This window comes from Aplysia californica, unplaced genomic scaffold (genome assembly GCF_000002075.1).
Source record: "Aplysia californica isolate F4 #8 unplaced genomic scaffold, AplCal3.0 scaffold00410, whole genome shotgun sequence".
Lineage (NCBI taxonomy): Eukaryota > Metazoa > Mollusca > Gastropoda > Aplysiida > Aplysiidae > Aplysia > Aplysia californica.
The window spans coordinates 320,073-347,804 of record NW_004797680.1 but is presented as its reverse complement, the minus strand read 5'-3'; the positions used below and the strand labels follow the sequence as shown (position 1 = coordinate 347,804).

Below are 27,732 nucleotides of genomic sequence, written 5' to 3'. Positions count from 1 at the left end.
TATTTAATACCGTACGTTCCCCGTTCCTGTTCAACCGAGGTCATTCTAAAATTCAGTACATGAAACGCGCGGCCGCTGCGGTGAAAACCTCGATAGTGTTGTCTTTTATCCCGCAAGATTTTGTTTTCAAAAGAATCGTTGATTCAAATAAATAATACCACTAAAAAGAGGAAAAGCTCCTCTTTCTTCTGATATATCAAGTGTTTGTGTGTATGCATGTTCACACGGTGTTTTAGGAGGGTAAAAATATGGGTTTTGGTCTCCGTGACAGTGCGCCACGGGGTCGCACGGCCAGTTTGCGGTACCTACTTAAAGGCGTGTATTTTATATCGCAAAAATTCGGTCAGAGCCGTTTAGCGCGCTTGAGTCCGAAACGTGCTTTATGCCGACGTGCTTAAAGCCGGCACAGACTGTACTTTCGTCTTCAAGAAAGTTATATCTCACCCAGCCTGGGTAGAAAGCAGCTTGCCTCTGAAGTGGCCAATGGTTATGTTTAAAACACACACAGCAGGCATGCCTGGGAATATCGCTAGTTTGTCTGACTTTCGGCACAGGATGAGGGATTGGTTTTTTTTTCATATAGAATTTTTTAACATCAAACTGATATAGATAAGTATCGAATCCAAAGTAAATTTGACACGATAAGGAATCAGGAGCCAAAAACCCATTTAAAAAACAGGAATGGGGATTTATTTTTTACCACACCATTGCACTCTAAGGCTGGTGAAAAAATATTAGGGTTAACCTAAATGATAGGGCCTGGGCCAGATCCTTGCTTGTGTGGAGCCCCTTAAAACATCCAGTCTTCAATGCTGGCTCATTATATTTATTACCATGTTAAAAAAGCTAAAAGCAGTAAGTGCCATGACAAAAACAATATACATCAAAACAACACTGAAGCCAATAGAGAGGTCATTTTATGTATTGTCCGCAATGTTTTGTAACAACAACAAAAAAGAAAGGATTGGCCAAGGGCTTTCAAGCCAGTCTCTTCAAGATAAAATGGGATATAAACATATTTATGAATCTGTTCCTTTCAAACTGCAACTAAAAGACTTCTTTGGTGATATTCTTCATTCATGCATACTTTCACACAATTATTGCCCATGATAAAAAACTTTCTTTCCTGATAAAACAACGCTGTCCCCTCAAAGACTCTAGTCGTTTAGTCAGAGTCAGACTCTTCCTTCTTTTGTTTCTTTTTCTTCTTCTTCTTCTTTTCAGACTTGACCTGCAAAACAAAATAGACGAAAGTGAAAGCTTCACCTGAACTGGCCATTATTAATATACAGTCAATGATCAGTAAATTCTGCGTAAATAAAACAGAAAGGGAAAAATCAACAAGAGACTTGCAGTTTGTATTGTAAGCCAACATTGTCACAGCCAGCTGCACCAGCGCTGAAAGTTTTGCCACTCCAGAACTTTCAATACTGTGTGGTCACTACTGAATTCATTTTAAAATGTCCGGTAACACCACTTATTGTAGGGTAGAGGGAAGCATACCTCAAAGTTCCTGTTTCAGATATATTCATGGTCAGTTTCAGGTATTTTGGCCCCAAATCAGGTAGTACAAAGACAAAAAAAAGATGATCGTTGCTCCGGAACACGTAATTACCATCGAGTGGGGCACGCTGTTCATGATATTGGGTAATTATATTTTGAAAACGTGTGTGTGTATGAGAGAGAGAGAGAGGAAGAGAGAGAGGAAGAGAGAGAGAGAGAGAGAGAGAGAGAGTCTTGTGCTTCCAACAGCTGGAGCTGAAAAGTACAATGAAAATCTTGCAGGGGGGGGGGGGGGGGGGGGGTCTGGTGGCTGCATGGTGCTTGGGTGTGCATATTATTTTATTTGGTTTTAGTAGGGTTTTTACAGCGCTCGCAACTGCAAAAGGTCATATGAGCGCAAAGGGGCTGATGTCAACAGAGAAGTCCTTACAGGGAATCAAGACTTACTTTGCAAACCTTTCTAACTTCAACAGCACAAATTCTGCTTCGACTATCAAGGCACCACAGAAATAGCAGGCCACAAGAGTGTGACAAACATACAAAAGAAGTAGAGGAATGACGATAGGATTAGGAAAGAAAAAGCAGCAGTTCCCTGTTGTAGTTCAGGCACAGTTATGAGCATGACATTATTGGATCCGCCCATTTACAATTCTAATGTGTTTTAGAACGAGAAAAGTCCCCCAGAGATGCCAACCACAGAAAACCGAAATGAGTATTGGGAAATATGAAAATGTGTATTTTCAGGCGAAAATGTGTATTCCCCACGACCGACCGACCGACCAGTAGGCTAAAACAGCACCTGGACATGGATGGCTGGTGCCTCTATAAATAAATCGATGGTCGACCAACCAGTAATAGTAAAATGTTCAGGGTGTCCAGCAATATTTCCTGAAAAAAAATTACTAGCTCACCAGCTCGGAAAAGGGAGCACACACGCGTACAATATATACATGTATCCAGTCAACAACATGTCTAATGTTCAATGTTGTACTGGGGTCTTGTTTGACTTAAGTATTTCAGTCTATTATATAATATTTTCCTCTCATTATTATTATATAAAAAATAAATCCTGTTTTGAGGGTTCGGAAGGGCCTAGAACAAGAATTTCGACTATCAAGAACCAGTCTGGGTGTCATGATTCATATTATGAACTGACAGACTCAAATTATTGCTCAAACTCAGAGAAAAGCAATAACTTGAATGGCTCAAGTAGACCCATGCACTGTGAGAGTTGTAACAACTGTGGTAGGGCAAGATGCAGTGACACTGAAAATCTGCCAGTCTTGAACAGAAAGCTACAACATACACTGTAGGTATAATTTACTATCACCAATCCAAGTAGGTATAATTTACTATCACCCATCCAATGAAACGCGAACACTTTATTTCAATAACACAGACTTGCAAAGTATGAGGGGTCCCGATTCCGCACATGGTCTGCACCAACGAGGGCTTTGCAGAAAGCTGTAATCAAAATTCTGAAAAGTGCTTCCAAGTTTTTGTCCTCTGGTGTTGCCTTAAACCCCTGATAGTATCTTAAACCCCCCGAAAAAAATCAATAATCTCCTCCCCTATTCCGTAGTCATATACTTCGCAAGGCTGCTACTCCCACAAAGACGGTCTTTGCTCACACGATGCCGCATTTATTTGTGATGCGAATGCGCACAGGGTCAGTGACCGGTCACGATGGCGAGCCAGACAATCTAAAAATCAGACGACGATTGTATTTTCTTTTCTTTTCTTTCCACAAGTGACAGCACAGCGATGAGTCAGAGTATTTATTACATTTTATTTGAACGGCGACATTGTGTTTATACTGCACAACCTGCATGCCACAAATGTTGAGTTATCTGACAACTGCTGGCAAACTTCTCGGTGGTAACGAAAGCGAAAGTACTCTCCAGACGGGGAAAAGATGAACCAATATATCACGATCGCGACCGGCAATACTGACCACATCGGACTTGGTTTTCAAATATTCCAGTTCTGCGATACTGATACTATTTAGACAAAAGATGGGACCTGAGTTAATTAAGTTTACTCGCCCAAGCTGAATCTCGTAGTTTTCGCATTCCAGGATGCGTATTTATTCATGAAAAGTCGTATTCGCGTATTTTCGGCCAAAAATCGTACTAAAATACGTAAAATCGTACTGGTTGGCACCTCTGGTCCCCCCTTTGGGAATGGCCTAAAGACACTTGAGTCAGTGACACCGCTGCGGGGGGTATGGGTGTGCATAACACAAGTGAAGGTAAACAGCATTTGTGAAACGAGACGAATTTTTTAGAAAGCATTTAATGGACTGTCGTCCAAGGCATCTATTCAATCAGCATTAACTGTACTGAATGTGGAATTGAGTGAAGACAATGGTGTACCCAGAAAGCACTGGCAAGTCCTGTGTGAGTAAGGCATGACATATTTTAACTAGCTTTCCTCTAAAAATAAATCCTGATCTGAGCCTGTGGAAAGGCCTCCACACCAACTGTACAGACCATATTTGGGTTTCAACGTTCAGATTTTAAAAAGCAAGCAAGACAAAACTTATTTAAAGAAAAACATTAAAGTTAGGGTCACAGCAGAGCAAAAAGTGAGATTAGAAGAGAGCATGTTCTGAGAGCCGGAGCTGGAAGGACTGTGAGAGTGTCAGATGTGGAGGTGTTAAAAATCTGGCAATCACTGCACATGGACTTAGCATTGATGTTTTTCAAATTGCTAAATCACAGAACCAGTTTTAATCATTAACAAGCTATCGAGATGCATAGGCATCCAATATAGGGGTGCTATGCCGCACAGAGCTCTAGTCATAAAATTTTGTTCCCAGATCTTATCCTCCAGCATCGCGTCAGGCACTTCAAGTTCAAATGTATCTAAAAGAGATGTTTCTTTTTCCCCTCAAATATACCCCCCCAGCAAGGCCCAGTGACGGATTGAGGTGCAAAACCCGGGAAGAATCTGAAATTTTGAGCTTTCCAGGGGTTGAAAATGGCATTCTCCATTGCCACTATCCAATTTGTCATCACATTACTGACAGAAGGCAAACACTAATCTTGACAATACAATCACCAAGCCTGTACTCTAATTTTCCTTCATTTACTCTCTCGACTGTCAAATGTTCAAACTTCGGAGGTTTTTAAAAATATTTTAGCATCAGTTCCTTACACCTTTGCTTTATTCCGCGGCCATAAAATCCACATGCAGGTATTGAACAATTTTCTAGATCTAGACAGATTTGCCAAAGTTTTGCTCTAATACCCAGTTTTCTTGACAAATGCACAAATTTTCCAGCCGCAACAAAAAAACCCCCGAAAATAGACAGAAAGCATGAGTGAAAGGTAGGAGGAAGATTACCAGTTATCCGATTTGCACGTGAAAACTATCAGAGAAGTTACCAATGCAAGTACAGATCCTATGCTGCTGAATGCCGATAAAGCAAATGGATCTACCGTCCCTCTCTTTTTTTAAAAAACGCATGGAGTTGAAAAAGGATGAAGCAGCAAATACAGGACATTCGCAATGTGCAGATTTCTAAAACACTGGGAAGAATTGGAAACACTGCAGAACGGGCTATTTGTTGTCTTTTACTCTCGCGCCCTTCGCAAATGCCATAGTTTTGACCTCTCTATAGGTATGGCGGTAGAACTGGCACAAAATCGGTAACTAAAGGAAAAGTCGGTAGATTTAGGCTGCCGTGGGGAGACAAGTGGTGGTCTTAAACATATGAATGTCTTGGTCAGTGTCACTGTACTACAGAAAAAACAATGAAAGTGATGATCTTTATGAAAACACACCACTTTTTTCCAGGTGCCAGTGAAATGCCATCCCTCACACAGCAGACCTATAAACAAGCATTTTTAAAAAAAGAAGAAAAAAAAAGAAAGGTCTAGTATTAGCAAACTACCTCAGCATCGCTGTCATCCTCTTTCACCCTTTCCTTGTCCTTCTTTTTCTTCTTCTTCTTTTTCTTCTCATCAGTTGCATCACCCTCAGAGCCGACAGTTTTGGCAGGAGTTTCCACAGCAGAGGTTTCAGCAGCCTCACTGTCTGAGCTACTGTCGTGCTTTCTCTTCTTGGTCGCCACCGGTGTCCTGAAAAAGAGAATGCGATCATGCCTGGTTTTATTAAATTTAGTATTAGTTTGGGGCACTTGCAACACCAACAGGTAATTTAAGACCACACATGAGTTTTGGGGATCAGACAATGCTTTGGAGGTTTAAAGAAACTTCCCATTCAACATTATATGCTGAATCAAAAGGAAACAATCTCAAAAGTCCTATTTGAAAGAGATAGCTCCATAAAGTTTGTTTCATTCAGAGCCAATACAATGTTTGAAAGTAGTCTTGTTCTGTTTTTGCTCCTGTTCTCAAAATGTTCATTTCATGACTTTAAAAACTAAAAACTAAAAAATCATTCAAGATAAAAACACAAAATTTCGAGCATAGGTGCACCATGCAATTTCAAATAAAATTATGCTAGCAAGTAAAAATCACTCATTTGTAAACTGTGGTGCCAAAAAGTAGTGTGTAGCCGAAAGTGCTGAAGATCAGGTGTTACTCAAGTAACATACAGAAAGACGAGAGGTGGGACGTATTACTGGAGAGAGACATACTTAACAAAATAAGAGAAGACATAATGATGACAGATGTAAGACAGGAAAAATGGAATACATCACACTAGAGCACCTACCAAACACTCATTCACAAAGACGAATAGGTTGGGAAAGCAAATTTACAGAAAGCAGTAGAGAGGAGGCGTCAGTAGAGCACCCATCACCCCCCCCCCCCCCCCCCCCCCCTCCCCGCAAGAAGAAATGTTCAGAACCACCAAGGACAATTGCAGCACACAACAGACATGTTGACTCACATTGCTGCTGGACTTGCTGCAGATTTCGTTTTGCTGCCAACACTGAAGAGAAATGGGTATATGTGGGTTAAGTGACAAGACAAAAAGATACAAAGCAATCATCAATTTAAAAAAAAAAAAGGTGTAATGCGAGATAGATGTGAAGACAGACTAGTTTTATAAATCAAACAAGGAATACAGAACAACCAATGCCATAGATATATGATTGTTTAAGAAAGGATCTTACAGCGATGGCAACACAATAAGATCATGTAAGCGCTAAATATTAGCGGTATCGCTAGAGTAACATACGATGAAATGAAAGAGAGATAAGGACAACAGATGTTTCATATGAAAGAAGGAGCAAACCTCACCAGAGCACATGCAAAAAACAACAACCCCTAACAACTTAGTATTCCACCAATTGAAAACTTGGCAGAGAGCTCATTCCATCATCCAAAAACTCCTCAACTTATCAAGTAGGCCTACTTTGAAGCAACTGAAAATACTTTAATGTTAAAAAATTGTTAAGTCAGAGAGAGTACTAAAAACAACTCACTTGAAATCTTCAATGGCTGGGTTCCAGTTTGTGGGTGTGTTTTCATTTGGCTTTCCATACTTATCAAGAATGCCCTGTTTTACCATCTGCTTTTTCTGGGAGGCCTGAAGAGAAGACAAAACACACACAGTTGAAGTTCATTCCAAGTCCACACAATAATGGCCAGATTCGTTATATTACCATAAGATACAATAGAAAGAAAGAGCAGACTAAACAAGGGCTTACACCAACCTCCATCGGTGGAGAGAGAATCTTCCAACCTCAGAGCCCAGTTGCAGCTTGCGGCATTTTTGTCAGGTTGATTCCCATTCGAAGGAAGTTTATTTTATCAAGTACCAAATATCTTGCCTCTTATTTGGGACGCTATATATCCCATTCAGTCCGGGTTGGCCCTCATCTAAGAAACCAACATCTAAAATGATCTACACTGTGCCATCGACTGGAGATAAAAATACATTCCAGTCATACATATACATGTGAGTATCTCTGAGAAAACACATATGGAGGGAAGAGTGTATTATACAATTATTACTAAAGCTTTAATAAAATATTTTGGCAAAGCTTCTCTTTGAAATATTTATCATCAGTTATTCTAATGACACAAAGAGGAACAATTTTGATAAATTTGACACTGCTCTCCTCTGCAGACGGACATCAATTTTCAAGAAAACTTCTACTGTGACATACTGAACAAAAGATTTCCTGTCTTCCCAGGTACACTCAATGCACATAAATATTAGAGAACAAGAAGATAAGATAAGATAAGATAAGATACATCTTTATTGTCCAGATCCTGGCACATTGGTATGGTGTTCCACCACGAGTACACACACACACGCACACACACACACGTGCACGCACATGTACACACAAGTAGGCTTACAATCACATACATAATATAAATGAGCAGCAATATAAACAATAATAACCGTAAGCTAGATACACACTCAATGTTATTTTGATGCATGCTCTAAGGTCGTAAGTACACTAAACAAGATAGGATGACAGAGGAACAACAAACTTTGTTTTCACTTTTTAAATAGTCTCATTGAAAAAAAACTTTCAAAGTAGTCAATTTCTGACAATCCATTTTCAGACCCAATGCTTTTTGAAGAGCAATAAGATTGCATCCAAAATCTATTATTAAAATGTGAGACGCTCAAAAAGAAAGATAAAGCTTTATTATCAAAACAAGCCAAAACATCAGCTTATAAAAATAAAAATGTTTCCGTTGCAACCGGTTTCCTCAGAGCCCCTCATATGCATGTGTACAGGGGGGACAGTCTGGTTTAAAAAAAATTTTTTGCAGGTGCTAATCGACACAATTTCGATCATTTGAGAGGCAGGTTTCCCATCCTGCCTGTCATGGCCAACCCAAGCTGAGAGGGACACAACAATCCAGCTGAAAGATACTATATTTTCTCCCCACTCAGGTATCATGCGTGCGCCAGCAAAGCTCCTAACTCACCAATGCCAATCGGGCTTCCGCACGTGGAAAAAATTTGGTTCCCGCTTGCGGGTGAACTTTTGGACCGGGTCGAAACGTTAGTGACTAACTTTCTCGGGCTCGTACTGCTCTAATTCTGGACCAATGCGAATGAAACTTGGCAACTATTGATATGTGGAAGTCGAAGTTCATACACATAAATTAACCTATACTTTTGGTGTCACCTTCGTACTATAATAAACAAGTCTGGTAAGAAAAATCAAGCTCTCTTTAGAGTTTTCTTTTCTTGGCCCGCCCCAAGACATATTGAACCACAATCGTCATTCCTTCCTCTTGTTTACAGAGCTGGTGCTCTGTTTCTTGAGCTTAAGAAAGTGAAAGACACAGTCTACACTTTCAAATAAAAGAGCACTGCCAGTATGGGTTGGCTATAGTTGACTATTAGTAATAACAGAAATTTTTTATTTCGCAATTTTTGACAATTATTTTTTTTTGGGGGATTTTCACTGAAATTTTTCCATTCGCAGAATTCTGCTAATTTGCGGAAATCCGCAAAATTGCGGAAGACTGAAAGCCCTGATAAATAAAAGGCTCTCATCCTGACACCCCTTTTTTGCAAAAATGAAATATGTGCACCAAAATTTCAATTATAACAAAATAACTACGAAACGGTTAGTAAATCAAACAGCAGAAAAGATTTTTCCACCCAAACACACATTGGGTAGCCAAGTTTCTCACTAACACTCCAATTAATTACTGAGATATCGTCGATTTTCTTACAGAACCTGCTACTGCGTGGTCCACTTTTAGGAGTATTTTCCTATATGTGGGTCATCCATATTTTGCTGACTTTTACAACCCCATAACTTTTCAATTTATAAACCCAATTCTTGAAATTCAAAAAACATAATTCTTAGAACTGAAAACTCTCTTAGGTACCAAATTTTTTTTAAAAGGATAACACGAAAAATTGAATTTTCAATGGCATTCTAACTGTTACACTACATATGCTGGTACAGTCTGCTGTGACTTACCCTTGGCCCCAGCCCCCACTTCCTGGGGTACGTGTCTCTCTCCATGATGACCCTCTTCAGCTTAGCACACACACCATGGTCACAGGTGGCCATCACAGCAGTCGTCATTTGAGCAATAGCTGTCAAGACCAAAAGAGATACCCGTCTCATTTTTGTTTGAGTAAAGATAGAACAGCAGAATGACACAATAATGGTCATTTAGGGCTCGGGAAAAAGTAAGACAGACAGGCACGAACAATAGAGGGAAAGCAAAGAAGTAGGACCTTCCAGTGGCGGCCTCCAACCATCCACAGAAGAGTTTGAGTAAAGATAGAATAATACATAGACAATCAATGATAGTCATTTAAGGCTGAAAAAAAAAGAAGACAGGGAGACAGAAAGACCAGATGGGAACTGAAAAAAGTAGGACCTGCCCACCAGATACCACCTCCAAATTCAGTCAAGAGTCACCTCAATGACAACAAAAAAATTCACAGTGGATTATGACAAACAATAAAAATACACTGAAAAGAAGAATTGACCTCATTAGGACCTGAACACTATCACAAACCACCAACAGGCAAGACCTGTAATATTACATATTTAACCCATTGATAGCGGCATACGCGCCGATGTGTAGATATCCTTTCATACTGGCAAACCCGTGAGGTACGCACGGGCACATTTTGTTGATATCACAAGACGAGCACGGGACCGATGAAGTTGGTATGTTCCATAATGGGTACCTCATCCATTTAGGAATTCTATCAATCAAAGTCAAGCTAGAAAACATGAATCATTATTGTGTTAGAAGCTTTTTTATAGACTACCCTAAAAAGTTAGTGGTCGTTAGCTCCTCTGAACAGCAAATGTTGCCTATTTTCTAACCTTGGTTACGTGCGTTTCAATGCCATCTACCCTATCATGTTTGGTACTGTCCGAAAGGTCATTCTTCTGCCCGTAATAAGAGTTCAAAATAGTCATCGTAAGATGACTCATTACTTTCCTATTCCCGCAGAAAGTAACGTGGGGTATGAGAGCAACGCGTGCTCTCATTGGCTCTAAAACAATGACCGAAAGTGTCTATAATTAGCAACGGAAACCACAGAGGGCTGATGTAATTACTAAAAATAATACCGAAAAGAGACCTGCGCATGCGAACAGCTTTACTTTTTGTCACATCTGTACACAAGAATGTGCTTTCGCTTTCTCCCGGTTCGCCAAGTGCGTTTCACGCTGACAGACTGTTTCACTCCGCGTGCGAGAATCTTTGTGCAAAATGCATTGTTTTGCAGCTGAATCTTTTCATGACGATATTTGAAAGGGAAACGATGTTGAGAATGGAGATTTTAGCGACGGGAGTGATGTGGAGGTGGATGGATCTGTTAAAGGCGCCCCTTGCAACTTGGAGGGGTGCGTACGATAGTTCTGCTTCTATCGACAATGCAAGAAGATGACGCTAATACTAGATCTAGGTTTGGGGATTGTTCGACGATGCTGAGAACAAGTACGTCTTTTTTCAAGACCAGTGGACAACTACAAATCTTCATGAACAAACATGTTCATCAGTTCTGAGGTGTGTATCTCCAGTATCCACCATAGAATTACAGTTCTTTCCCCCAACTCTCTCATTGTTTCACTGTCTGCCCTCTCTCTGCCATAAGACCATTGATTATAGGCCTACACTTGTATTCTTTTCATATTTGAGAGTGTATGCTGTAAATTCTGATTAGATCTATACTTTTTTGTAAATGATTTGAGAAAATTACTAGTTGTTCAAATCTTTTCAATGTATTACGGCGTAGCGTTATCATTACCTTTAGTTTAGTGATAGTGGTAGACAAATCTATAAAAGGCTATCAATTCAAAACAGCCTCGATACATCTGTTACAGTTACTGCAAATTTTTTTAAACTGTTGCAGAGACGCCAGCCACAGAAAACCGAAATGAGTATTGGGAGATATGAAAATGTGTATTTTCAGGGGAAAATGTGTATTTCACCCACGACCGACCAACTAGTAAAATGTTCAGGATGTCCAGCAATATTTCCTGAAAAAAAATTACTAGCTCACCAGCCCGAAAAAGGGAGCACACACGCGTACAATATACATGTATCCAGTCAACATGTTAGTGTTCAGTGTTGTACTGGGGTCTTGTTTGACTAAAGTATTTCAGTCTATTATAATATTTTCGTCTCATTATTATATAAAAAATTAATCCTGCTTTGAGCGTTCGGAAGGGCCTAGAACAAGATTTCGACTATCAAGAACCAGTCTGGGTGTCATGATTCATGTTATGAACTGACAGACTAAAAGTATGGGTCAAACTCAGAGAAGAGCAATAACTTGAAAGGCTCAAGTAGACCCATGCACTGTGAGAGTTGTAACAACCGTGGGAGGGCAAGATGCAGTGAAACTGAAAATCTGCCAGTCTTGAACAGAAAGCTACAACATACACTGTAGGTATAATTTATTATCACCCATCCAATGAAACGTGAACACTTTATTTCACTAACAAGGACTTGCAAAGAATGAAGTGTCCCAGAGCTCTAATCAAAATATTGAAATTGCTTCCAAGTTTTTGTCCTCCGGTGTTGCCTTGACACCCCCCCCCCCCAGTGTATCTTTTAAAAAAAATCAATACCCCCCCTCTATTCCATAGTCCTTTAATTCGCAATGCCATTACTCCCACCAAAGACGGCCTTTGCTCATACGATGCCGCGATGCGAATGGGTGCAGGGTCACTGACCGGTCACGACGGTGAGCCACGCAATCTAAAAATCAGATGACGCTAGTATTTTCTTTTCTTTTTTTCACACAAGTGAAAGCACAGAGACGAGTCCGAGAATTGATTAAATTTTATTTGCACGGTGACACAGCGTTTGTACTACACAACCTGCATGTCACTAATGTTGCGTTATCATATCAGACTACTGCTGGCAAACTTCTGGGTGGTAACGAAAGCGAAAGTAGATCTTCATTTTCCCGATCGAGCCTCGGTGTCACATACACTTCCGCCTGAAAGTGAAACGTACTCTCGGACGCGGAAAAGCTGAATGAATATAAAATCACAATCGCGACCGGCAAAATTGAACTTACTGACCTTATCGGACTTGGTTTTCAAATATTCCAGTTCCGCGATACTGAAACTATTTTGACAAAAGATTGGACTTGAGATAACTAGGATTACTCACTGAATCTCGTATTTTTCGCATTCCAGAATGCATAATTTGTCATGAAAAGTCGTATTCGCGTATTTTCGGCAAAAATCGTACTAAAATACGTAAAATCCTACCGGTTGGCATCTCTGCACTCATAACGGGTGACCTTTTTCAAATTGGCATAACTTCTACAACAATAGATTTCAATAATTTTGTTTCAGGGTGAAGGACTTTGAATGCTCCATATTTTTTATGCGAACAATGTGGTTGTTAGCTGACAAAAAAATGTATTTGAGGGTTTTCAGCAGTACAATTTTTAGCCTTTTTTGAAAAAAAATAATCCTTCATTCAAATAGCACAAAAACCACATGAACACATTCACAATTCAATTTCCTTTACAAAAATATATACTTTATGGTGGTTCAATCCTTAAATAACAGAGCTGCAAGCATTTTACTGAGGCTACCCCAGTTTGCTGGTCCATTTGCTGAAGCATAGGTAAAATGCCCAGTTCCAGGGGAGCAGCTCTCTGGCAAGGGCCTTAGTCAACAATGGGTTAAAATAAGTCAGGATTTCTGAAATACTATACAGAATTTAAAGACTTCTGCACAAAACTTGCATTGAAGTTTTCATATTTCTTTCTTTCATATCGTCTATTTTAAAAGTAGGAACTGTCATAGAGTAGATTAAAAAGTCTCAAATGCCAAATACTTTAAGAATCCAAGTCAAAAATGCTGTAAAAGAAGCACTCTTAAAGGAGAAAAAGTACAAACTGACCTAAAGCGACAGCTTCTCCCTTTGTCGAGACAATAACAATCTCCTGTCCCACCTCGATCCCGTCCTCATAGCGCAGCACACCAGGAAGGAGAACCTTGGCTCCATGGCATACAGCACACACCTGAACAAATCATCAAAGTTTTACTACAAACTCTATCCCTAATAAATTATAATGTGAAGTTTTTGTTCCCTCATTGACACAATATAAATCATTTAGAGAAAACCAGCTGCTTTTACTTTCACTGAAAGGGCTACCCCAGGCTTAGAGGGATCCAACTTTCCACCAAACAGACAAAAATGCTTGTTTGTATTTTGAAATGATGCTAACCGAATCAAATCTGAATGGCTTTCATATGAACATGTATAAAAAAAACTTATAACACAAAAAGCATAGGCCTACTTATACAAGTTATGTGTCGTAGATGGTTTCAAAATCATTGTAGGTCTCTTGGCTAAAAAAAATTTATTCAAAATTCTAGATTTTAAAAAGTAGTATTGCTCGAGTTTACTAAGTTTCAAGATTCTACTTCATCTTTATATTCACATTGAAGCTCAAATAGGGTAAAGGGGGCTCTCGTGGCCTAGAGGTTAAGGTGTGGGCCTCTCATTCAAAAGGTCCTGGGTTCGAATCCGGGTAGCGACCGAAAAATTTTCTTCTCTAAAATTGTCTCCTTTCACCTTCTTTCCTGCTCTCTAGCAATGTTCTGTTGTCTGCTTTCATTTCCACTTTCTGCCCCCACCCCCTCACCTCCTTTGCCCCCTTCTCTCGGCTCTTTCTGCAGCCTTTCTACTGCTACTCCATGGCTCCTCCTTACTGCCGTCTTTCTGCCACACCCCTGATCTTCTGGTAGGAAAGATCTACACCTAGCCTTCTCGGATAAGAGCGAAAAATCTCGGAGGGCCCGTGTGCAAGTTGCGCACGTTAAAGATCCCTTGGTGGTCTAAAATCAATAAGAGTAGGCTTCGGCCGCCACCCGGGCAAAATTCAAAATTTCCTACCAACTGAAAATATTAGGTGTGTCCCGCGCGCTCATATGACCTTATGCAATTGCGAGTGCCGTAAAACACTTTACAAATTTATTTTTTAAAAATAGGGTAACCCCCTTGTATATGTATTTACGACAAGCAGCAGCAATCCAGATCAGCTTTGTTACTTAATTTGGTCATTTTTGGCATTGTGATCAAAATGAAGCTAATTTGGGTTAACAGCCAATGAAATATATTTTCAAGGTAAAAAAATCAAGATCAACCTTTAACGGAATACTCACCGCTGAATCTTTAATGATAATCCTCTTGTGTGCAGTGAGCAACAGTTCCAGAGGTCGCACAGCACAGCGCAGGTACGTATCATCCTTCTGGTTGTCATACACCCACTGTGCGTCCAACACGTCGTGCATCGTCACCATTCCCTCCTGTCATTTGGCAGACAGGATTGGAATCCTTTATAACATTGGTGTACCCTCTGATCTTAAACTTACTAACAAAAGTCGCACCAAATAATTAGTCAAAGCTGTCCGAGACGATCATCACTTGTCGAGGAGAAAAATGGGTCATTTCAGTAGATGGACCCCTCAGGCAGTATCAATACAATATTACAATATATTAAAATATGCGGGTGGGGGTTGTACAGGTGATCGTCCTGAACAGAGAAGGTTCGACTGTAATTCATTCATAAGTAAATTCTTTTACAAATGCTAACTGTGTGCTAAAAAAGTGCCAAAAGCCAATAGAAGAATATTCAGAGCCCACCATAAAACATCAAAAGAATTTTGTTTTCAAATTTGTGACAAAAATTTCATTAACAGATGAACAAACTTCACACAAGGTATGAATTGCCAAGTTACAAGTTAATTCTCCCAACATTCTCATATAATATATGAGAAAATAATAGGCTACAAAAATTTATTTTCCCAAAGGATTAATCGACAACCATAACTAATCACTAAATATAAAAGAAAACAAGTTATCACCTTTTCACTCTGGATCCCAGAACGCACTCTCCTCAGTTCTCTCATATGCCCTCCAACCCCAAGGAAGAGACCCAGGTGCACACACATGGTACGAATGTATGTGCCTGCCTCACAGCTCACCCAGAATATACCTGAGGTAAACAGCAGCAGCACACAATTTAATGTTGGATCATAGATCACATAAGTAGTTTACATGGATTTGTATGATTTGGGTTAAGTTACCCTAAAAAAAATGTAACTGAGTGTCATGGCATAAAGAGTAAACAAACCACTTACAAGAAAGCCCATAAAAGGATGCAAATGGCCACAAAAACACAGCAGACCGGTTGGGCAAAATGGCATGCTTGGAAATTAGCAACGCAGCAGCACAATAACAGGTGAAAGCCCCCTGGTTCATGTTAACGCACGCTAAGGAGCCCTCACGAGCACCATCTTCTTAAGTGGAAACTATTACAGAAAGAATGATAGAGTGTGAACCTTATCTAAAACTGAAGAAGGAAAAAGAAAGAGTGAAGCGGTTCAGTTGGGGAATACTGTATTGTTCAAGATATCCGTGAATTTCTGTGCTTGACTGCAATAATAACATTCGGCTAAATTAATTCATTTAACAGATTTGTTTTTATGGCTAAGGCAGTCATTTGCATACAAATATAAAACCTTTCACTGTAGCAAAGAAATTATATAACTTCTCAGTCGATCCAAAAAAATAATTTCTGATTACCCATATTTTTTTCCTTGTCATACTCCAGCATGTTTACATCATACACAGTTCTGATACGAAGTTGGCGCTTGACAGCAGATATCAGCGGAGGTCTCTGGAACATGGCACCTTTGATCCCTTCCAAGCACTGAGGGAGAAAAAAAACAACCCCACCATGAGCTACACTTTGCTCTTGTAATATAGTGGTTCAAAAGAGCTGGTAAAACAGACATTACAAAGGGAGAGAAATGTGAAGGATAACAAAACTACTTCCTTACAAACTATGAATATAAAAATACAACTCTCAGATCTTTGAAGAACATTTGGAGTTTTAGAAATGCTACCACCAGAGCTGAAGTAAATTATTTATTTTTCAATCCAATACCCCCCCCCACACACACAAATAACAAAACAAAGATTTTTTAAAAAAAAATCTTACCAGTCTGACTTTCCTCTCATCCTCCACAGGGTTGTGAAGCTCAAAAATGCAGACATACTCTTTCCCAGCTCCCTGCTGTGACTTCACCAGTCGAGTGGCTTTCTCAATGCACACAATCAGGCATCCGGTAACCTTGGGGTCAAGAGTACCACTGTGGCCGGTCTTTTCCACTCTCAGAATTCTCTTGATCCATGCTACAACCTCATGGGACGACGGGTTGGATGGTTTGTCCAAGTTGATGAATCCAGACCTACACAGAACCAGACCATAGCAACAAGAATGTTTTTGCATTCATCCAATGCTAAACATATTGACTTTAAAAATTTGAAGCCATTTGGTAGTGAATAAGAGCGACAGAATTCCATGAAGAAGCACTATTTAAATCTGTCATATTGGATCCCTTCTAGTTGAAATGGCAGAAAGTACAACTGAGGAATGTAAATTTGGTGCTCTCCAAAACGTCTATAACCATTAAGAAAATGTATAATACAATTTGCAGAGTTACAAAATACTCAAAGTGTCACAAAGACAGTAACTCTGTCCAATAAACAGACAGATATGCAGTGGAAAAACTGCTTTAGAGACCACAATAAAAGCTCAATAAGACTCATTATTGCAGATACATTTCCAAATTATTCATGCAAAACAAAGGTCAATCAACACGTCTATGGTCTATCACCTCTTGACGAAAGCAAGACAAACAGAAACAACAAAAAAAGAACGAGTGATAAATAGGAACTACCAATGGTACCCTAAAACTATCTACCTTTTTTGTTTTAGTAAGTGTTTAACGGCACTTGCAACACAATCAGGTCATATAAGTGCTGAAGATTAGAGGTGCTACAAGAGAGTAACAAACACAAAAAAGGAGGGGAGAGAAGGATGATAGATGTTGGATAGGAAAGAAGAAGCAAACCATACCAGATAACCCGCCAACCACCAACCACTATAGAAATTTGATAGGAAAGAAGAAGCAAACCATACCAGAACACCCGCCAACCACCATCTACCTATAGGAAACTACATTCACAGGGCAAAAAAGCAGCCTACCTCACATATTCCTCTGTTGGTCTCTTCAAAGGAGAGCATCCTGCTGGGATTGGTGTGTAGTGGTTTGTACGCTGATTAAGCCTGTCGAAATTCTGAAAACGACAAAACATAACTGCTATGTTATAGTTCTGAGAAATAAAGAGCCCTGATCATAACTGAATCTGACAAAAAGTCACATTAGAACCATTTGCAGATCTCAAGAACATTAAGCGTACTCAAGAGTCCATAACACTTAAACTGAGAAAATACTCTTTCAAAAAGTAAATAAAAAATAAAATTAGTTGCATAACCAGACCCCTTCTTTACTTCAAGACATTCCTGGCACGTTTAAAAAATGCACAATAAGTTTCTAGTTTTGTAGCGCGCCAATGGACATCACGAAAGTTTGCAATAGGTTTAAGACATATGAACGTCCCACTTATTATCTGGTTCCTATTCTTCTGTTCAGAGATTTAGCCACAAGCAGTGTTACTTAGATCCGTATGTTGTTAGAAATTATGGGGATACAGGGCTCCCCTTTTCAGGCCAACTTAAGAGGTTCCTTCACTGTTTTTTCAAAAAAAATCTTAATACAGAGTGACCATGACTATGATTGATTGTTAACAATTTTTTTAATTAACTGTAAGGTTTCATTGTAAAAAGAAATAAATGATTAATACTGACTACCATTGAGAGTTGTCCACTGGGGGTGTGGGGTGTGGTGGTGGTTGAGCCAGTTAAAAAGTAAAATAAAAATGACAAACCAAAAAGGGTCAATTCCAATTGTAATACACAAAGCAAATAAGCTGAATCATTATCCTTCAGAGCCATCCAAGGGTTCACATGCAAGTCTTTACAGACTCCGATTTTTTTTCCCTCATGAAAATCTCACAAGTCTCCTGGATCACTTCCTTTTCATCAAATAAAACTGCCTCATGCTTGTTTTCATGCCAAAATGATCAATGTTGTTAACAGCCTTTGTGGTCAGTGAACTGCGGAGTGCTGTATGAACACGATTCTGAGCTGAAAAACCACACTCACAGGGCACGGAAGTAAGAGGGATGGTGAGTGAGAGTCCAGCAAGTTTTGAGAAAGCAGGGATGGGAAAAGAGTCTGGACCAGAGAGGGTTTACGGTAATAGAGAGGTGACACTCGTGGCGGCGCTCCATAACAACAGTGCATTGTTTCGCGTATCGCCTGGCACGGGGCGCGAAAACACTTACGCGCGGTGATCGCTGCCATGGCGATGCTGTCAAGTCGTGAGAAAATGTAGTGCCGTCAGTAGTTAGTTCACTGGGTTACTAGATCTAGGTCTGTGGATTCTATCGCATATTTTAGGCAACTCCCCTGCCTCCCTTGGCCAGAAACTGTAAGACATATTTTTGGCTTAAGTTAACATAGATCTAGACAAATAATATTAAATAGACGCAGATATATTACTTCATCTCTATAGATCTGAAAAAATAATATCACTGTAATTAAAGGAATAATCAGTAAAATTCTCAGCAAATCTACTCGTCCTCGTGAGTCCCTCCCTCACCTCTCTCTCCCTCTCTGTCTGTCTGTCTTTTTTCTCTCTCCCTGTCTCTTTCTCCCCACTCTCTCCACCTGTTTACCTCTCTGTCTGTCTCTCTCTGTTTCTTTCTCCATCTCTCTTTATCACCCCCTCTCGCACTATCTGTGTGTTTGTCTGTTTCGTCCGTCTCTCTCTTTCTCTCTCCCTGTCTCTTCTTCTCCCCCTTCTCTCGTTCTGTCTGTCTGTCTCTCTCTTTCTCTCTCTATCTAGCCCTCTTTCGCTCTGCCTTTGTCTCTTTCTCTCTCCATCTGTCTCTCTCTGTCTTCCTTTCTCCCCTCTCTTGCTCTGTCTACATGTCTGTCTGTCAATCTGTTTCTCTGTCTGTCTGTCTTTCTCTCTCTCTCTCTCACACACACACACACACGCGCGCACACATTATATTAAATACTCTCAATTTCAGATAATGGAAAAGCACATGAAGCAATAATGATAGATCTACCAATTAAAGAGTTTAATAAGATCCCAAACACCTTCCACCCCCCCCCCCTCAAAAAAAGAAATGCAAGCTCAATTTGGGCATTTAGACAGAAAAAAACAAAAAACAATTTATAGCTGATATAACAAAGTTGACGTGTGTTGAGTTTGTGCATGGAGTGTCAGTCTGGTAGGACCACAATCACATTGTCATTATTTTGATCTATATTTTTTCTATTCATCAAAATATTTCCGTCACCCTTTGGAAATCGAAAGAAACTCCGATTTTGATTTTATTTGGTGCAGTTTATAGCAGAACGCCATTGACATTTCGTGCTAACTGGGGCCATGCTTGTCTGTGAACAACGAAAATGCCTTGAACAATGGACGCAGTTTGTTTTGTTTACCGCGTGTTTCTCCACGATCAGCTGGTGACCCAGATACACGCATCCGGGCGAAGTGTCATCTCTCTAGTATTACTGTAAACTCTCTGGTCTGGACGCTGCAGCAGCTACTTGCTTATTTCTGAAAGATACTTGTTCCGTGAGATTACTCCCATCGTTCTATTAGCTAAATTAGGAAGGAAGGATAAGGTTAGAGTTACAACTCTTTCCATTAATTTTTAATTATTTTAATATCGTAATTTTTTTTGTAAAAATGGAGGACAGTTCATGTTTATCGGTTAAAAAGAAGGATAGGGAGTAATCTCATGGCAGGGGTAAACTCAAGGCAAGACACCTGCAAATGTGAGCAACCAGAATGTGGGTGGAGCTTCTCTGCTGAAGCAAGCCGGTGTCTCCGGAAACTGCGCAGCTGATAAGTAGGTTGACTGCTTCTGACACAGACAAAAGAGGACTGCCATGTGTGGGTGTGTTGTCAAATCATTGAATCGGCCTCGGGATAGAGGGGGAGGAAAATGATGCTTGCCAGATGGACACCACCTACGTTTTTAAGCCAATGCAAATCCCCGGAACCGAAATTTTGGGGTTATCTGCAGGTTTAATGCATAATATATACACATATATGTGCGTACTGCAGACCAGCCAACTCCTACTTGAAAAAAAAAACCACAGGATTTTTCATGGAAAAAAATAGGGAGCATCTAACTTAACATCCATATTACCAGACTAAATTGGTTAATCGCATTGCGACATAACTTTTATTAAAATTGTTGTTAAAAGAGATTTTTATACATGTAGCCCTATACAAATCATCATGACTGCATCACTGTATGTAGTCTACTTGTCTTAACTAAGGCGCTATGTAGGTCAACAGAAAGTTACAATTGACTTCTGACCTGTTGCCAGGCATGAGTGTTTGTAAATGAGTGACACGTACAGACGTCTTTGTTGCGATAGCGTCACTTTCGTTGCTCGTGACGACATAATTAGGCACGCTCTCCCCAAAATAAAAGCTGGAATCTGACTGGCTATTGTATTTAAACCTGACCCATCAAAGTTCGTGGACAAAAGGTTTCCATAGTAGAGGTCGAGGTCATCGGCGTACATACTTATAATGTGGGCGGTTCCCGCTCAGGGCCGTGTCGTAGATCTACAGCAGGTGGGTTTCTCGGTTCGCGAGTTGTGTGCTGTAGATCAACAGGGTGAGCGGGCAACAGGTTAAGGGTTTTCCTGATCCATTTTCTTAATCAACGAGACATCCGATCCGTGTTAGACGAGACATCCGATCCGTGTTAGGCCGAGTTTCTCAGCTTGAGGAAAAAAATCTGAGTTTCGCATATTCCGTCTAAGTCATTCAAACTGATGAACTGAGCAGGACGGCCCAATTTATGACAGATACCAGACTTCAAGTGTGATGCGATCGAGAAGAAGAAAAAGATTCAAACTGATAAAAATATTGCAGCAATTACGATAAAATCGGAGCAGTTGGCCGGTCTGATAATGTGGAATAGGGATATGGGCAGTGAGGAAGGTGACACCATTGAGGATCCAGCATCCAAATATATCATGAGCACGCCACAAGCAAACAGCAAGTCCACTGACACTGAAGTCCTGGCTGATGCGCTTAGCTAAACATCAATGCTGACAGTAGGAATGCACTCCCCTTAGAAATTTAGGGATTCAGTGGCGGGATTTACCTACTGTATCTTAAAGAAGTCACCTAACTAATGCCAAAAAATATATAAGTTGCCCAAACCAAAGCAAAAAAAGAGTACCCATTCCACCTCCACTTGAAAAAGATCACTCTGATACTAGATCAGAGAAAGAAAATAAAGTTCACCTTTAACAAAAGAGGCCATTGGCTGGTGTCCAATGTGGCAACCTTGTCTGATGGAGCGATGAAGAAAGTTTCAGAATGCTGAAGTTCCTGAAAAAAGGCAAACATAGACAAAGTTTTATTCATCCTGGAAACGGAAATTTAGGCCAAAAGACAGAAAAGAAAATTGATATATATATATATATATTCATCAATCACATTAAAATTTTCAGTTTCAGGAGAGGTATTACGGCGCTCGCAACTGCATAAGGTCATACGAGCACCAAACAGTGGATGTAAACAGAGTTCTTCTAGGGAATCAGGCTTACTCTGCTCACCTCTCTAGCTTTAACAGCACTAAGTCTGCTTTGACTGTCAAGGTATCCCAAAAATAGCGGTCACAAGAATGTGACAAACATACTTAAAAGAAGTAGAGGAAATGAAGATAGTAAGGACTAGGATTTGACAAGAAAAAGCAGTCGCTCAGTTCTCTGTTGCAGTTCAGGCACAGTTATATGAGCATGACATGAATCAGCCCATTTATAATTCTACTGTGAATAAAAACAGGTTAATGTCCTCCCTTTGGGAATGGCTTAAAGACACTTCAGTCAGTAGCATCGCCTGGGGGGTGGGGGACATAAAAACTTACAATAATTGTAGCATATAAAGTTTATAAAGAGCCAAGTACTTACACTGACATCAGTTTCAGAGACAGACTTTCTCTTCTTTTTCTTGATATCTGAAAGAGAAAAAAGAAATTAGATTATATTATTGTAAACTATAACACTAGGAAAACAGCATTTCTTTATTCAAATCACACACTTTCTGCTTTTAGAAAAAAAAACACACGACATTTTTAACCAAAGAAAAAAAAATCCCAGTAGACTCAATTAGTAAATAGCAAACTAGGAAGGATTATAACTCGACTATTGACCATTTTAGCTTAAGAAAGTAATGCATAACATAATAGCATTGTAGCACACTGGGTCTGGGCAAAGATCCAGTCTGGGACTTATGTTTCAATGGTGGATAATTCACAATAATTAGAATATGATTAAACCCTCAGATTTCCCCAATAACTTGAATATATGTCATTCTATTCCAAATGTTTGACCCCAATGATAACTATCCGATTACTTATTATGGTTCTAAACAATTACTTTTTGACGCCCGTGCCAATTAGATGTTCGATGCACAGCGAGCGAGCGGTATGAAACCTAATTGCAAATAAACATCAAATTGTTAAATTCGGGAGGGGGAATGCCCCCCTGAAACCTCAAATTTTTTCAGGTCAAGGGGTTTTCTTACAAACAACATTAAGTTCATAACTAACCATTCTTCACTTTCGTTCTTCCGAGATCTATCAAACACCGACTATCTGATTGAGTACACAGTACACTGAGTACGCATGGCATCAGCCAGCATGCTATCACTTCGATATTTTATCTTCCTTCTTTCCTCTGGCTGGCCTCTTTAGGGAGGCCATGTGCTGCAGGCAGACAGGTAGGAGGCAACCCCCTGTGGCCTCGGTCTCGCGCTGTTCTCCATAAGTGGGCCTCGAGGTGCATCCCCCTGCGGCCACTCAAAAAGTGCGTGCTGCAGGTCGTAAGGACTTGTGCCACATGCCAGACGGGAATCATTGGGAGCGGAGCCTATTGCATGAAGGTATGCCTGACGGGGCTCTTCGCGTTGCACCTCAGCTGCGATTATAACACTCTTCTGTCTGACGGTTAGGCCTCTCGTTTTGTCCCTCTCCCGAGGTGGCTTAACCTTTCTAGATTCTAGATCTCTACGGTAACCCTGTTCGCAAAGTCCACACTTTTTCGAAGAGGGCGCCACCAAATTTGAGGACACTTTTTTAATTGGCTCAAACTCAAAGAGACCTGAGTGTACTATCTGGTTATAGAATTTACATGATCTTTGTCCCTACGCGATGAGGGAAAAAAATGAGGAAATGCTAGAATCTAGATCTAGGCTAGGCCCAATTAATTTCCATCCTTCTTTTGAAACGCCCTGTGCCAATAATATTTTGTAGTATTCACACTCAATGTGCAAATAAAATATCATAGTATTCACACAGTATTCACACACCGTGTGCGAATAAAATTTCATAGTATTCACACAGTATTCACACACCCTGTGTGCGAATAAAATTTCATAGTATTCACACACCCTGTGCGAATACAATTCCAACAGCATTCACACACCCTGTGTGAATAACTACAGCCGATCTAGATATTCTAGATTCTAGATCTAGCTTGAACTGACTCGTCTAGGGTTTTGGTGATGGAAGTGTATACAGACCACATGCCGTTAAACATAGAAAAGACGCATCTTTCTGATTGGCTGCTAATTTTAGTAATGTGATGCCATCACTTCCTCAGTTCCTCGGATACCCACATGGAACGACGTGTTTTCGGTAACATTTAGGATTTCCTAGATCTGGATCTAGATTCTAGATCTAGTAGGCCTACTTGGACATGATGGAAGGCCGCACGAAAATTGCCGTAAAGACGCAGGAGGACTAGATCTAGATATCTAAATTTAGATATACCACCCCCCCCCCTCTCCTGCATTTTTAATCACTAATACATTTTTTTTTTAAACAACTTCAAAGCAACTCTACAATTTAGGCCTATAATTTATGGAACTGTCGGTCAGTTGGGAGGAGGAAAAGAGAAAAAAAAACAACTGTCCGGGACCGGAATCGAACCGTTCCAAAAGTCACTGCACGACATCAAACGCAGACGCGCTATCAAATCAGCTATCAGAACTTCCGAGAAAAAGGTGTAGACTAAGTATCATATACATAGACACTTCCATCTTTGGTGCCATGCGGTTGTCTATACTTAGATGTAGTCATGTGATTGGAGGGGTATCCTGGTCCGACGTCAAACAAGATGGGCGCCTTACCTAAAAATAGTTGGCGTCTTTCTACTTTTAATCGCATGTATACAGACCCGGTAACAGGGAACAAAGTCACGAAGTATCAGACCCGGTAGGGGAACTCTTTTGTGATTTTGGAAAGTTTCAGCGCCCAGACCTGGTGTGTGTGCGTGGTGAGTTAGTGTGTGTGAGAGAGAGAGAGAGAGAGGGAGGGAGGGAGAGAGAAAGAACAGGGGGAAGTGCTAGCAAAATGTCACATGTCTGGATCTCTAGATCTAGGTCTACGTGGGGCCTCGGCGTTGCAGGCGGGATGAGAGCTGATGAGCTCAGCCTTCCGCCTTTTTACTTTGGCAGTGTCAATTGCCACCGAGTGACGTGGTGGCAATTGACAAAAATTGACTTTTTGTCAATTGCCACCAAGTAAATTGGAGCTCTTTTGCGTTGGTGGGTAGATCTAGCTTATTGTGCTCGAGTGTCGTGCGTTCGCCTCTCTGTCCCTATGTGTGTGTGTGTGTGTGTTCCTAACCCCCGTCCCCCGATTTAACATGAATTTCTGCTTGAGTTTGTGTGTGCTTGTGACCTTCTACTACTTCTTGAATTGCCTGTGCCGGTTCTACACCAAAGTGTAGGCTAAGGCTAGCCTAGATCTAGGCGTACGTCTCATTGAAAACACGCCAAGTTGGTACCGTAGTTCTACTAGATCTAGATTTTGGATGCTTGTCCAATGAAATTAGTTCAGAACAAATTGACCCATTAGACACACATTATGATTATGTATAAGTATAATGCTAAAGATAGTGTTGTTTTCAGACTTGACACCGCTTCACTCGGTGTGGCAATTGACGCTACCAAAAGGCTATTGTTAGGGGACCGTACGCCCCCATAGTGTTTGGCGCTAGGGGACCGTACGTCCTACCTGCGCTAAGGCGTGATGTTACGGGACCGTACACAGATATGAATGCATCTGGACTTTGCAAAAATACTGGAGGAAAACGGCCAGTTTAACGAAGCTCCTGACGTAAGGAGTTATTACTAGGAGAATGTTTAAAATGTCTGAATACGATTGTGAGGTATCCAGTGGCCGTGGGTGAACCAGAATTAGAAATTTGCTCACGTCTGCACTCACGTTGTTGTTATCATGTGTCAATAAAAGAAATCAAAGAGAGGGAGGGTGAGAGAGAGAGAGAGAGAGAGAAAGAGAGAGAGAGGGGGAAAGAGAGAGGGGGGGAGGGAGGGGGAGAGAGAGAGAGAGAGAGAGAGAGAGAGAGAGAGAGAGAGAGAGAGAGAGAGAGAGAGAGAGAGAGAGAGAGAGAGAGAGAGAGTTAGTTGGCGAAGGGAATGTGGGGGCGAACGATGGGGTCGGCAGGGTATAATTATGCTATTAGATTGAGAATAGATTATCAATCATGTAACGCCTTGCGTGAAATATGAGTTAAGAGTACAAATTAAATTCATAGTATACCAACTTACGCCTATAGTGCGGTCAAAAATGCACGGCGTAACTTATTGTGAAATATCTCCTAACCTATCGAACATAGATTCTCCAACTTTTGCACAGTCACTTATATAAATTTGTCTTTATTTTTTCAAACTCCTGCACACTGTATTCTAGAAAATTCCTTAATAAGTACTAATAAAAAAATCCCAGTCGATTGTTTCTACAAATTAAATTTTTTTTTACAGCTCCGGTAATATCGCTTTTAAAAGCAAGTCTGTCATTTTTTTCTCCAATCGCAATAGCATGCATGCTTAATGAACGTATGTCTAGGAAACCTTTAGGATAAAAAGAATGTGTTCATTTTAAAAACATTTTTGTACGAAGTGTTGCCACTAAAAAGTGTCATTGGCGAGCTGTGACATAGGCCATATATGCGTATGCAAAATGTGTGCGAGGAAGTGCTATGAACAATCACATTTTTCGCGTGATGGAGATTTATAGTGATAGGCCTAGATCTAGTATTTTATGTAAATTTATGAAGAACAGAACATTTTTTTGATCGAGCCTCAATTGTTGTGGAAAAATATGATTCAGTTAAGACATTTTTTAATACAAACTGCTATGCAAAGTATAGGTGACATTGATTCTCCCGTTAAAGAGATATTTGAGGAAAAGTTGGGCCACAAATTTTTGACCGCACTATAGTTACATGACACATGCGCCCAAAAGTAGTCCAGTTATACTAATGTTGTTTTATTATTAATGTGGACAGGCGTATAATATGCAATGCGCTTGCAAATAAACTTTAATTCGTCTGTGCTTCGTTCACAACCCGACGTTCTGTCAAGTCTCTACAACAGTTTGCTTTGCTTTTCATCTACCTTTTACAAGCTGTCTTTTTTTTCATTTCTTTTCAGGTTATTGTTATTGTCACTGAATGTGAGTTGATCTTGCGTCTTGCGCTCTACTCATTTTTGTCCAAAACATTCCCTTTGTGTAAATTTGTTCATCTCTCTCTTTCTCTCACGACCCCCCCCCCCCCAATCTCTCTCTTTTAGTTTTAGTTTTAGATTTTAGTAAGAGATTTACTCTCTCTCTCTCTCTCTCTAACACACACACACACACACACAAACATACTCACACTTTGTCTCCCCCCTCTCTCCCGCTCCTTACTTTCTTTGTTTCTTTCTCACTTCCTTTCTGTCTGTTTTTCACACTCACTCACACACACACACTCTCTCTCTTGTCTCTCTCTCCCCCCCCCCCCTCTCTCTTTCCCTCTCTTTTTCTCTTTCTCTCTCTTTCTCTCTCTGATTTCTTTTATTGACACATGATAACAATAACGTGGGGGCAGACGTGAGCAAATTTCAAATTCTGGTTCACCCACGGCCACTGGATACCTCACAATCGTATTCAGACATTTTAAACATTCTCCTAGTAATAACTCCTTACGTCAGGAGCTTCGTTAAATTGGCCGTTTTCCTCCAGTATTTTTGCAAAGTCAAGATGCATTCATATCTGTGTACAGTCCCGTAACACCACGCCTTAGCGCAGGTAGGACGTACGGTCCTCTAGCGCCAAACACTATGGGGGCGTATGGTCCCCTAGCGCCAAGCGCTATTGGGGCGTACAGTCCCCTAACATCAGCCCTACCAAAAAGTACCTTTGTTGGGAGTGTATACAGACCCGGTAACCGGGAATTAAGTCACAAAGTATACAGACCCGGTAAGGGAACTCTTTTGTGATTTCGGAGAGTTTCCAGCGC

At 40.4% G+C, this 27,732-nt stretch overlaps 1 protein-coding gene across 1 annotated transcript; it reads right to left on the bottom strand.

The window, feature by feature from the left end:
- Positions 1-904: 904 nt before the first annotated feature.
- On the bottom strand, positions 905-22,382 carry LOC101854352 (H/ACA ribonucleoprotein complex subunit DKC1; the record flags this gene model as incomplete). Its single annotated transcript, XM_005104225.3, is given in 13 exon segments — positions 905-1,231; positions 5,402-5,588; positions 6,364-6,405; positions 6,902-7,005; positions 9,383-9,501; positions 13,299-13,419; positions 14,567-14,710; positions 15,269-15,399; positions 15,990-16,116; positions 16,408-16,657; positions 17,458-17,549; positions 21,668-21,754; positions 22,336-22,382. Coding segments are annotated over 13 exon segments (1,517 nt in total), but the record flags the coding sequence as incomplete, so codon positions are not given.
- Between the last annotated feature and the right edge of the window lie 5,350 nt (positions 22,383-27,732).